This window comes from Eurosta solidaginis, chromosome 5, assembly GCF_040869045.1.
Source record: "Eurosta solidaginis isolate ZX-2024a chromosome 5, ASM4086904v1, whole genome shotgun sequence".
NCBI classification, from domain to species: Eukaryota; Metazoa; Arthropoda; class Insecta; order Diptera; family Tephritidae; genus Eurosta; species Eurosta solidaginis.
Genome location: NC_090323.1, coordinates 141,590,721 through 141,604,672, shown reverse-complemented (window position 1 = coordinate 141,604,672; position 13,952 = coordinate 141,590,721). Strand labels below are relative to the sequence as shown.

At 38.2% G+C, this 13,952-nt stretch overlaps 1 protein-coding gene across 2 annotated transcripts in view; it reads right to left on the bottom strand.

Annotated features, from left to right (window-relative positions):
• Positions 1 to 1,385: 1,385 nt before the first annotated feature.
• Positions 1,386 to 13,952, bottom strand: part of MED24 (mediator complex subunit 24) — a 266,977-nt gene continuing 254,410 nt past the window's right edge. For both annotated transcript variants that reach the window (XM_067787769.1, XM_067787770.1), the window contains 2 exons: positions 12,702 to 13,259; positions 1,386 to 1,646 (listed from right to left, as the gene is read on the bottom strand). In XM_067787769.1, the coding sequence (XP_067643870.1) occupies positions 1,547 to 1,646; positions 12,702 to 13,259 (658 nt within the window). In that variant the 3' untranslated portion in view covers positions 1,386 to 1,546. The remainder of the gene's footprint in view (positions 1,647 to 12,701; positions 13,260 to 13,952) is intronic.

Genomic DNA, 13,952 nt, shown 5'->3' with positions numbered 1-13,952 from the left:
AACGCTTCGGTAGGTAATAGTATTTGGGAAATTTGCAGTATCGAAAGTTTTGAAAACGAGGCAGATATTAACCCAACTTTGCCTCTATGTTGGAAAAAAAATTTCGAGCAAGCGATTAAACAAACCTACATACAAAGTAGCTTGAGCGAACCAATACAGTGCGAATATAAAGCAAATATTCATTTAACTTCCGACACTCCTATATCGTGTTCTCCAAGGCGCCTTTCGTTTTCAGAAAAGGCTAAGGTGGAAAATATTATAACCGAACTTATGAAAAAAAGTTATTAGACACAGTAATTCTCCATAATCCTCCCCGATTGTGCTAGCAAAGAAGAAATTGGGAGAAATAAGAATGTGTATAGATAACAGAAATTTGAATAAAACAATAGTGAAAGATAATTACCCACTTCCAGTAATCGAAGATTGCCTTGAGTATTTAGAAGGGGAAAAAGTGTTTAGTTTACTAGATTTGAAGTCGGCATTCTACCAAATTAAAATGGGCGAGCAATCAGATAAGTATGCGTCATTTGTTTTCCCAAACGGACAATACGAATTTTTGAGAATGCCATTTGGCCTAAAAAAAGGGCCAGCTATATTTCAACGTTTCATAAAACAGGTTTTGAAAGAATTCAGAGTAAAAAAGGAAATAACTGTATATATGGACGATATTTTAATCGCAAATTCAAAATTAGAGGAACATATTGAGCTAGTTAAAAGGGTGTTAACTCCTTTAAAAAGAATAACCTTGAATTATAACTAGAGAAATGTAAATTTGCATATTACCAAATAGAATATTTGGGGTATCAGGTATAAAGCGATGGAATAAAGCCGTCAGATAGTCACATTAAAGCTATATCAGAATATACGTACCCGAGAAACTAACTGAATAAAGAATTCAATTGGTATTGAACTAACGGATTGAACAGTTACTTTAATTACTACACAATAAGAATTTACTTAAAAATCGTTCGAGAGATCGCACATGCTCTGTAAGGATTTTCTAAAGATTTCGAAATATCTTGGTCCCTGACATCTCTAGAAGAATTTTATATCGTATCTGACAGCGAAGTTTGGCAAATTTAAAAAAAAGTAATGTGGGCACATTCATAGTCTGTGTATTGTGAATGCGGAAATAAAAATGATAATACCGCTTTAAAAAAAATTTCATACTTGCTTCCTTTTTATTGCCTATTATCGTGTATTGCAGGACAGTGATTTCTCATACTTTTGGTTACGTAAAAGCAGGAGAATATTTGCTATTATTTTTGAGTGACATCCATTCCGAAACTGTGTTTTTCGAGTTCACTCTTAGTTCCTTCACTCCATCGCTATAGGATTTAGTTTAGGGATCATTTTCAAATAAAATTTGAATAAAACATAGCACATATGACGAGTGAATTCTATAATTTTTTATTTCAATCTCAACTTTCATTAAAATGCAGCGTTCTCCAATCACCTAAGAATCGAAATTTGAATATGGAAACGCAGCAACGATGCGATTCTTAAAACGCAAATTATATGTACATACATATTTATTTATAAAAATTTACAATTTAACACTATTTTCTTTTAAATGAATATTACGCCACGAGCACATATCAGAAACGGCGGATTGTCGCCCTGTTGTTGTACGAAGATCATATAATCTGAAATAATTATACAAGAAAAATGTAATTAATACATACACGTGTATATAATTCATATCGATCCTCTCTCGGCTGCCGTTTCGAAAGCTTCGTATTTCTGAAAACTTTAGAATAACGCCTGCCTCAGAATTTCTTTCAAAAACGTTCTACGTAAGCATACAAATTTCTGAGATAGGGCGTTTTCGAAACGGCAAGTGAGACAGAGTGATATTATTCTTATCAGTCGATATACAGCCATATTCGGACGGATAAACCTTAAAGGCTACATGAGAAATTTTTTTAGAAGGTCATGAAAAAACCCTTAAAAATCAAAATCGAAAAAAAGTAAAAAAAATAAAATTTCCCAGGCTCGAAAAATATTTTTTTGGGTATGCGTAGTGGAACGTTTTTTCCCGAGCCCAAATCCTATCGAAAAATCGATGGCGCGATATCGGTTAAATATCGTCCATACAAATCGACCCACCCTAATATACACACTAAAGCAAGCAGCCACGCTTATGTACAAGGCAACGAAGAATACTCCACACACATAACCAGCAGCTCGAAATGAAGAGATATCAGTAGAGATGTAGTCATCAGCTAAGAGCAGAATTTGTTACTCACACATACACATGTATATAGCTAAATAACCACTCATGCGATACAACTGTTCCATGTTCGTGAAAAGTATAGACCTTAGGAGAAATATGGAACAGAGAGTATAAAAGCAGCGCAAGCTGAGGAATAACCAGTCAGTTTGATTTAAACACGGTATTAGTTGTGAGGTGTATTATAATTGTGAAGTACTACTCCCAAAGTAGTCTAATAAATACCATTTTGCAATACTGAATATTAGAGTTAGCAGGTGTATAATCATCAGGAAATCCCCAAAAGACGTTACAGTATTGTGACGAATACTAGCAACACTAAGGGGTACTATCATCTCTAAGCCGATACTAAGCAGTGACTCGTATGTACATCAACAAATCAATCATTATGTCTACCCATATGTCCATACGAGCAGCGGAGAAGAGACGCACAAACACATGCATATATCTTATCTGAGATGCTCCCAAAAGTAGGCAATTATCTGTGGAAGTGTCGCTCACATATACACGCGCATATGAGAAGCTATACACGTGCATCTGTAGTTGTAATTTTATAGCAGTAACTAAGTAAATTCTGGAAGCGCCTAGAAGTATGCGAACGAGAAATTACAGAGTATAAAAGGTAGCAACAGTAGAGGCACGACAATCAGTTTGGTTTAAGCAAGCTATTAGTTGCGAAGTATAAGTGTTATTGTGAAGTACTTTAATAAAGGCCATTTTTGCATTATTCAGTATTGGAGTTATTTATTCAACAATTTGGCGATTCGAACGTTAGCAGAAGATTTGGCATAAGCGGAATTGCAGTAAATTCGTTACAGTATTATAGGTTACGTAAGGTTAGATTAAATGAACTAGACCGGAAAATAATATCGCCACCCCACTTTTAGGCCACTGATACCCACAGATCGTACCACTTGGTCAATAACTTTTATTACTCCTTATTTTGACTATAGTTACAGCACACTTTCATTGACATTACACTATTTTTTTCAGCTAGTGATAGTGCAGGCTTTCTCTGCTATGAGTGAAGAAATTTATTCCAGTCATTTCACATTTTCCCTACCACTTAGCCGCCGTGGTGTGGTGGTAGCGTGCTCCGCCTATCACACCGAAGATCCTGGGTTCAAGCCCCGAGCAAAGTAACAGCGAAAATTTAGAAAAACATTGTTTCAATTAGAAAAAATTTTCTAATCGGGGTCGTCCCTTGGCAAGCACTCCGAGTGTGTTTCTGCAATGAAAATCTTCTTAAAAAGAGCATGACGAAAATTGAAAGAGAAGCTCAGCCTAAAATCTCTTTGGAGGTTATCGCGCCTTGCATTTATTTTTACTTTTGACCTGACCGATAAACAATATCGGCACTACACTAAAAAAGTTGGAACTAGAGGTTTCCGCCAATTAATCTGCGGGCTGAATTTTCGATTTTTTCCCCTCTACGAGCGAGGAATTTCTTCATGTTTTCCCATACAGTCTAGAGATATTTCAGAAACTTGCGTTCTTATTTTATAATCCAGCTCAGCATCTCCAATTTCCCATATTCTTATACCTCATGTTGTTGTTGTAGCAGTGCTTCGCCCTATCCACTTACTAATTGTCATCAATATCCTCTAACTGGAGTCTGAGACAACTTACAGTTTCAACAGTGTTGGACCAGAGAGACAAGGGTGTTAGAGGAATTGGTTCCACATTGCAATTGAAAAGATGGTTGGTGTAATGTGTGGGACACATTACAAGCGGGACAGTATGTATGTCGGGGTTGATTCTGGATAAGTCAGAGTTTAACCTATTACAGTATCCAGATTTAAGTTGAGCTAGAGTGATGCGCGTCTACCTACGGAGGTTGCTTTCAGTAACTGCGAGAGTCTCTTTTGGATCGGCGCTGGATCTTTTTCGACTTAAAGTTCAGATCTGAGCAGATTCTGCGCTACGGACGGAAACCCAAGAAGAACTAATTGGTATTATTTTGTAAGATAAGTGACTCTAACACTAACCTACCCTCAAAAGCTGAATGAGGTAGTGGGTAAGCTTCGGCCCGCCCTCACAACTTCTTACAATTCAATCCACCCCAGTTAGTATTCTTAAAAAGAGATCCTACCTAGGTGGAACGGGGAACTTAGGAAACTTAGAACAGGAATAAGGAAGGCGCTCAATGAGTACCTCACAACCAAAGTGTGGCAGCCACACAGGGTTACGCTCAAACATTACAAAAAAGCTGTTGGGGTAGCAAAGGCTTTGTCCTGGCAATCCTTCTGCTCCTCAATAGAAAACACTCGGGTGCACCCGAGACTGAGAAAAATTCTGTCTAAAGATCACCACAACAACCACTTCGTAAGAAGAGAGGAGTATAAACGGACTTGAAAAAGGACTCCCTGAACACCCCCATGAATACACACTTCCCTGGATGTGAGCACTCACCAGTGAAATAATCCCCCTAAAGGCGCTCTCAGCCTTCAAAGGGACTTCTGGACTTGATATTAGACAGGAACTAAATAACTTAAGTAGTCAACAGTTTTTCTCCATTTAAATCGCCTGCCTTAGATGGCGATTCCCCGGTGATGCTTCAATATCCTGACATAAATTCCACAAAGTTGAATGAACTGGTTGAAAAAAAAGTAGTCTTTCTGTCGAAGGGGGGCAGACGAACGCACGAAAATGCCAAAGACTATACGCCTCACATCCTTTATGCTTAAGGTTCTTGAGAGGCTTTTGGACATCTATTAGGGCAAAAATAACAGGGCCAAAGCTTTCAAAGGCGCAGCATGCTATGCTTGCATGAAGGTCAGGCCAACAGACCCCGCCCTCCATGAGCTTATTGGCACTGTAGAAAAATCACCCCACTACAAACATTACAGAGAGGGCGCATTCAATAATATAGGAGCCAGCGCTTTCGTCAAAGCCCCTCAAAGGGCCGGAGTAGACAACTACATATACGGTTGGACACAATCAATCAATGTTGCCATTTTAGCTTTTTTTTTAAGCCAGATTTTGCTTTTTTTCGTTTAGCTCGAAAAGTTGCGATTTAGCTTGTAAGCTTTCTTCAGCTTTTTTCAGACATTTTTTAGCTCTTTTTAGCTTTTTTCAAAATTTTGAAAAATCTAGATAAACAATTTGGTGTAGATTCAATTTAAAGAACATTGAACGAATCCGGGCTAGATTTTGAAAATTTGCAGGGCTAAGGATCAGATAATGCTTGGATTATGGTAGGCAGAAATCAAGGCTTAGTAACTTTATTAAACTAACATCAACCTAATATCGTTATCGTTCCGTGTGTTTACCGCTCAATTCGATTGGCTGTTTCATCTGCTTCCGAGCGCAATTGAGTTTTTGATTTCAGAAACATTTATGCCCCTATTGCCGTTTACAACTCAACTTAGTTGGGTTGTAATTAAAACAACTCAACTATAAGACAACTCAACTCCTGTTTGGTATTACGAATTACAACTTATTTCAGTTGAAATTGAATTGAGTTGCCAACTTCAGAAAGTGATGATTTGACAGATAAATAAACAGCTGATCAATTTGTGGCAGAAATTTAAGCATTTTCAAATGTGATTTTTTTATTAATATTATATGAAGTCTATTTTATAATGACAAAAATGTTGGTGATTGACATTTCGCGAATACGGAAAACATTCGCGTGATCATTCCAATCCCTTGGAACTACCAACCACCAAGTAAGAAAATGTTTAAGTGACAAACAAATAATGAGTTTCATATGAAGTTATTTTGCAGATTTGAAAGGAAGCATTTTACTCAGTACTAAACAAAATTAAGGACCATTTCCGCATACGCGTTCGTATTTTAAAATTATGCGCCATACTCCGATTCGTTGCTGACGGCAGCTATCAAATATGATGTGGAAATGATTTTGGTGTTGGACTGGTTTTAGATATTATTGAGGAGAATATTTGTGCGAAGTAGATTAAAACCCAAACAGAAAAAACTGTATTTTACTCAAATAGAATTCCCAGGAGTAGTGATAAGTATCAATGGGACTCGCATAATTATTTCACCTATTTTGGCTGCATCCGAACTGCGGCCAGCCTCGTCCAACTAAAGTCAAAAAGTTATTCAATGTAATTCGTTTAAACGTTGTTTTTTCTAGAAATGTGTACAAAATTGTTGATTATTGTTTGATTAAAAAAGGTTTAACTACCGACTTTAAATGTTTTTCTTTTTTTTTTGGTAACGTTTTATAAGCCCGTGCACCATCTAACTCTTATCAAAGGTGGTATCAAAAGACGGGTTTCCATCTCCGTTTTTAGGATTCGAGAGCGGAAATTAAAAATTGTATTTCTTTTGAAAGATATTTACAAAGACTCACAAAATGGCCCGAGAGGGTCCGAAATATGAGGCCCGTTCCACAGTTTTTTTTTACACAGAACATCTTTCTGCGTTGGCGGCCTTTGGCCGCGATTCGTAAAAATAACTCTGGTTGGGTCGAACACCTTTCTGCATAGCTGTGTACAAAAAATCTGGCAAAATACAACAACCACATGAAATTAGATTTGATTAGAAATAAAATTTTTAATTTTTGTGGTAATTCTTTACGACAGCATGACACTGCTAATACGTGTCCAAAAATATCGAGAGAGGTATTAAACGATGCGTCTTGGCATTAGTATTAATAATCCGAAGGCGGAAAATAAAAATTTTAACTCCTTCAAAAGATATTAAACAAAAACCGAAAAAAGACAACAACATTACAACAACCACATGAAAATCGCCAACTTCAACTACAAATATCTCCGGACAAGAGATAAAATGTTTCTTTTCCGCCTTCGGATTATTGTTCTCGAGATTAATACGCGTCTCGATATTTTTGGACGCGTATTAGCAGTGCCGTGCTGTCGCAAAGAATTACAATTTTTGTTTTCGGATTCTTAAATCGGAGGTCGAAACGTGTCTTTTGATATCTACTTTGAAAATCTTTGTTAAAAATTAGGTGGTGAACCGTCTTCTAAAACGTAACATTTTTTCAAAACAACTGCAAAATTTCATGAGACAACTGTTAGTAAGCAGTTGTAAGATTTTCACGTCTTTGACAACTACACCAACGCAAGGTTGTAAACGGCAATGCCACAAAAAGTTGTAAGACTAGACAACTCAACCGAATTTTTTTTTGACAGGTTGAGTTGTAATCTGTAATACCAAATTGCGAAATTTCAACTCAACCAGAGTTGAGTTGTAAACGGTAACAGGGGCATTAATTAGTTTTCTAAGTCCGGATGTAGACATGTAGACAAAATAGCTATGCCATGATACATAAATGCTGCTCTAAACGGCGAACTCGACCCGTTGCAAATTGCATTCACACGAATAGGATAACTCCTGATTTTTCTGTATTTATATCAGCGGGCATACGATTTATTTGAGAGCCACCGTAAGGCTTATAGCCAATATTAACTAAGAATATGAATTATTATAAGCCATAAGGTAGAATGTAACAAATTTATTATAAGGCTTATGGAGCAAAGAAAATAAGTCTTACTTACACAGAACGTATCTTATTAAAAGATGCTACTTTCTGTATTAGAACCTTTTATATAAGGCTTATAACCCACCGAAAATCAGGCTTATATAACATGTAAGGTATAATAAGGTAATACAATCAATAAAAATAGATTATATGGCTTATATAAGCGGTTGAATAAGGATTACTCTACCATATAAAATTGCTTCGACTTGGACACCATCTGACTTAAAATTCCTGTATTCATATTCGTAAACCCATGTACGAGGGTTGCATTTTATATTTTGCGCCTTGACAACACTACATGTGATTAGCTGTAATTAGATATTTTTATCGTAAAGTTTGGTATTTTTTGGCATAAACTTGCATATAATGTTTTCCTTTACGAGTGTTATTTGTGTTTATTTATAGGGAGTTTAAAAATTCATATTGCCTAAAAATGGAATTAACCCGTGAACATTTTCGTGCGATGATTTACTACGATTTTCGACGTGGAATATCGAGACAGGAGTGCATCAATCAACTTACTTCTACTTTTGGTGTTGAATCACCACAGTCAGCCACTGTGAAACGATGATACAAGGATTTCCTAAGTGGACGCCAATCTTTTCAGGACGAATTTCGTGAAGGTCGTCCCAAAGCGGTGGTTGTGCCAGAAACACTCGAGGCCGTGCGTTAATTTATAATACAAGATCGTCATGTGACATATCGCGAGATAGAGGCATCCTTGGCCATTAGTGGGACCAGCATACATTCAATATTTCATGAAAATTTGGTCGTAAAGAAGATTTGTTCTCGTTGAATACCGCATACTTTGACAATTGCCCAAAAAAGGACTCGTGTCGATTGGTGTAAAGAAATGTTGAAGAAATTTAGCCGTGGTGGATCAAAGCACGTATATGACATCGTAACAGGTGGCGAATCTTGGTTCTATGCATATGAACCGGAAAGAAAGCAGCAATCGACTGTATGGGTGTTCCAAGACGAGCCTATTTCAACAAAAGTTGTTCGCACAAAGAGCATCTCAAAGCAAATGATCGCCTGTTTTTTCGGAAAATCTGGCCATGTCGCAACTGTTCCACTAGATAAACTTAAAACGGTCAATTCTGAGTGGTATACAACCATTTCTTTGCCAAAAGATTTTGTAGAATCAAGAAAAACCAACCGCCGAAGAAAAATCATTCTTCGCCAAGACAATGCGAGCTCTCACGTATCAATTTACACAAGAGAGTTTTTGAGGACTTAAAAGGTCGAATTGATGGGTCATCCGCCTTACATCCCTGATTTGGCACCTAATGATTTCTTTTTATTCCCCAACGTCAAAAAAAAAAAAAAAAAAAAAAAAATGCGAGGTCAACGTTTTTCAACGCCTGAAGGAGTTGTAGAAGCCTTCAAACAGCTCGTTTTAGAGGTGGCCTCTTCTGAGTGGCAAAAGTGCTTTGACAATTGGTTCGAGCGAATGCAGAAGTGTATTGACTTGGATGGAGAATATTTTGAAAAACAATAAAACTATTTTCCTTAATATTTGACTGTGTTTTCATTATTAGGCGCAAAATATTAAAGGCAAACCTCGTATATCAATACTTTATTTAACCGGTCACTCATCGGCAGTGGTTCGGCCAACCCACAAAGTGTCATGAAAATATTTTTTTCAAAAATTTATTTACCAGGTATCATTTCCCATATATCGTTTGGCCACTTATCGGAGTTTTTTTATTATTGCATTGCCATCGGGTTCCGAACTATATTCCAAGTTTCAAGCTTGTAGCTTATCGGGAAGTTACTTAAATTTTAATTACAAAATTCGTTCACAACGGCCGGCCGCCTGTCAAGTCAAGCTAAATAAAACCGTTTAAAACAACAGAGGATTTACTAAAATTGTCCACAATTACAGAACACTGTCCATTTCACACGCAGAAAGAATGGAATTAACCTTCAACGAAGTGTGTAAGAGGTGCAGCCAAGAAGGTTGTAAGGAAAGTCACCCATTTCTTCTGCGAGTGTCCAGTGCTGGCTAATATCAGGTACCGAACTCTGGGCGGTATCGTGCTGTCAGATTTAGGAGAGGTAACAAAATGCTCAAAAAAAACATCAACAGGTTTATTGAACTAACAAAATTGTTCGGGTAAAAATAAGCTCACTGAATAATGATTAATATACATGACAACTCATTGGTTCCCGGAGAAAGTGCATCAAAATGCCGCTGAGAGCGCTAGTTGGGCACGGTCGCGTCGGAACACAAGTTTTGTTGATACGTTGCAAACATGTTTCCGTCAGTTAAGTGACAGAAAATTGGTGAGTTTGGCCAACTGTAAAATGAAATAATTATCTTAAAATTTTTAGGAAAAGGACTTCTTAAATTATTTTTCACACTTCACTATAAAATTAGGAAGAGAAATTGTATTCATAACCGACACTTAAAAGGTACTTCTGTAAGAGGATTTCGATGACAATTGTGTGAGTGACCCCATCTATTGGTTGACAGAAGTACTGTTACAAGAAAAATATTTACAATAAATGCTTTGCCAAGAGCATCAACTTTGACAGCAGAGCTCTCAACTTTTCGCTCTATTTTACGTTGCATTAACTTTGTGCAGCAGGACCGCATCTAAACACAGGAGTTACAAATGGCTACTTTGATTGTAGAAATGTCTTCTTTTTCTGACCGAACTAACTGCAAACTCTACAGCTAAAAATTATTTTCCATTCGCGAAGCAAATTAGAGGGAAAAGCATACACAGCTTCATGTTCAGTCGATTTGCCCTTTCCTTGGCGAAAATGCGATACGATACTGCGGTCGAAGTACTCGATGCCAAAATGTATCGAGTATAAAGTAGCTATTGAATGTCAAAAGAATCGATGTGGCAAAGTATCGTATCGAAGCTCGTTCCCTATTCGCAGTCAAATATATTTAACAGGCCAAACTAATTAAATCGAATTGCAGCAGTTTTCTGTTTTCAATTTTTGTTCTGAGTGACATTTCGGTTTGACGTTTTGATACATGTTTTACATTGTCGCAACGCATACTTATTTTGGTAAGGGCAAAAAAGGTACTAACTAGGCCGAAGATCTCGGGAACGATTTAGTATGACCACATGAAACCTTCTAACCCATCCCGCCCTACCATGCCCTACGTCCATGAGGAACAACAGAAATTGGGTCCGGGCTTCCCATTTACCCCCAGAGTGAGGATGTCTCCTCTTTGCACTTCAGAATTCTGCAGTTAAACAGTAATGGGTTAACTGGGAAGATCGCGGAGATAGTTGATTTCATGAAGCGGAATAACATCCGCATTGCTGCGATCCAAGAGACCAAACTCACAGCAAGATCTGCTCTGCAGAGAGAGAGCGGAAATGTCCTGGAACGTCAAGGCATATCTGCCCGGTCAGGCGATGTAAACTTAGAAATCATCACCTGTTGCCCCAGTGGATACCGCCCTGACATCAGCGCACTGCTCACTGGCGAAAATCGCATTATCTTAGGCGATTTCAATGCTCACCACGATCTATGGCATTCTATCCTACGGGCGGACAGCAAGGGTGAGGTGTTGGCGGACCAACTAGAGGAAACGACGTTCTGCACAATAAACGGAGACGCCCCACTCGTATGGTAGGAAGCTGTCACAGTTCGCCAGATCTATCCATCGTGAGCGCAGGACTGGTAAACTGCGTCAACTGGCAGCCGATGGTAACATTGGTATCCGACCACCTGCAAATACTTATTTCGCTCGAACGTACCGCCGACTTCATCGTCACCGAAAAACCCACTTTCATAAACTTTAAAAAAGGAAAGTGGGATGAATACAAATCCTTTACTGCCCTCCCTATCCCGACTGATGCCCGCCAAGGGGAGCGTTCTTTCCGCAAGGTCGTCGAATCCGCCTCGGTTCGTTTTATTCCCGCCGGAAGAATTCCGATAATCCGGCCACATTTTCCGGCGGAGGCCACAAATTTAGCGAGAGAAAGTAACCTTATAAAAAAGCACGACCCCGGCCACCCCAAAATAAGGGATATAAACCAACGCATCAGATTTCTTGTGGATGAACAAGCGGGCGAAATGGGAGGAGCATTTAAGGGATTGTAACCTCTCCGCCAGTGTGGGTAAGCTTTGGTCCACCGTAAAGTCCCTATCGAATCCGACTAAGCACAATGACAAAACCTCCATCGCCTTTGGCGTTAAGTGCTGTCAGATGCGAAAAAATGCGCGAGCGCTTTTTGCCGACAATATGTAATGCATTCTGCGGTAGACAAAGTTAGACGGCGGACCAACAGACGCGCACACAAGTATAAATACAGCGCGTCCCCAATTACCATCTCCGTCAAAGAGGTTAAGGATGCCATCGTTCATGATAAACCATTTAAAGCAGTGTGCCCAGACGGCATAGCCATGCAGATGCTTAAAAACCTAGGCAAAGAGGGATTTAATTATCTAGCGCATGTCTTCAACTTATCCCTATCCACCTTCGCCATCCCCGAAAAATGAAAAATGGCCAGAGTGGACCAGCCAAGATACTTGAAGCCATTCTGCTTCTTTATTTGAATGCAAATTTGCAACTTGCCAATCATCAGCATGGCTTCCGAAAATTAGATAGCACTACCACCGCGCTAAACGTCATTAGCACTCAGATAAATTGCGGATTATATCAGAACCCGCACCATAGGACAGTACTCGTTGCGATAGACCTTTTGATACGGTCAACCACGGCACGTTACTGCAAGACTTGGAAGGGTCTCCCCTTACCCAAAGTCTCAAAAGGTGGACCGCAAATTATCTGTCTGTCCGGCAAGCATCGGTGCAATTCAGGAACGTAACATCCAAACCAAGGAGAATTAATCAAGGGTGGTGTGGAAAGGAGAGAAAAGTAAAGGAAGAGAGGAAAGATTATGACGTATGATTGATCTTTGTGGTGTAATTAGGGACCGTTGCAGTGTTGGTTTTCAACCACTGGGCGAAGTCTAATATAATAAATTCTATATGGTGTTAGTATTTAAAACTTACCTACAAATCAGTCCCACACTTATATTTTCAGTCACCATTATTTTGAGTAGATTTTGTATTAGTTGTGGTGGCAGTAATTTGAGTAACGGTCTTACACGTTCACCGCCACATTCAACCAACAATGAAATAAAACGATATGCAAAATACACTTTTGGTGTTAGCTGATCGGACGAAACAAATTGGTGTAAAATTTTAAAAATATGTTGCACACTTGAATGTAAAGGTTCTTTAAGTGTTGGCAATCTTGTACTCTCTCGGGCTATGGAAGAGCCAGCAGTATCGTTGTTAACAACACCGGCAGCGGACAGTAAAGGATGATTATCACAAAGGAAATCATTCGAACATGAGTTATCTGAACCACCTTCTTGATTTAATTTACGCAATTTGTTAGCATTGTTTAAGTCCAAATCACCGCTGCTGCAATCGGCTTCACTATGTGTACGGGCGCGTTTTAATTGCAAGCTCCCAATGGCACCTTGCCGATGTTCCAGTGCCGAAATAATGCAGTATACGGAAAGAAGAGCCAGCACATATGATTGTGGTTCATTTATTTCTCCACTAGAAAATTAAAGAAAATTATATACATACAAATATTTGTAGACATGCATGGATGTATAGAAGGGTGGGCCAATTAAAAAAATTATTTCCTACGGTATAGTGAAAATATTGTTCAGGAATCAAAAAGATTGCCTGTGAAAATGTCAGCTTTTATTTTAGTGTTTAGAAGTGCCTGATTTAAAATTTTGCGTTACAAATTGTTTAGAAAGTTTTTATTAAAAGTGTACCAGTACTTTAACCCTTTTTAAATAAATATGACTGTTATGTTTTAATAGGAACATTAACTATCTACAAAAAGATCTAAAATACCAAAGTTTACTCGTTCAGAAGTTATTCGAGGAGAAATTTCGACCTCAAATGTTATGTGACGACTCCACAAAGTTTCTTCCTTTTTATCGCAAATAGGCCAGTCGAATGAAGTTTTAGTTTCCGTTGACATGTGCAAATTAAATTTGGCACAACATCTGAGAAGGAAAGCCTATGCTCAGATTTGCAAAGTTATGCAAAAAACATTGTTTTGTTATCTATTTAAATTAACAACTCGGGAGCCATAGGGGGTACATTAAGTTCTTTATTTGGCCCACGCTTATGAAGGTTTTTATGCAAATACCAGTTTCTAGACCTAGCTTACGTCTAACAAGATTATTTTCATTTTCGTGCTTAACTACTAAACCGTTATTAAATAACTAGATT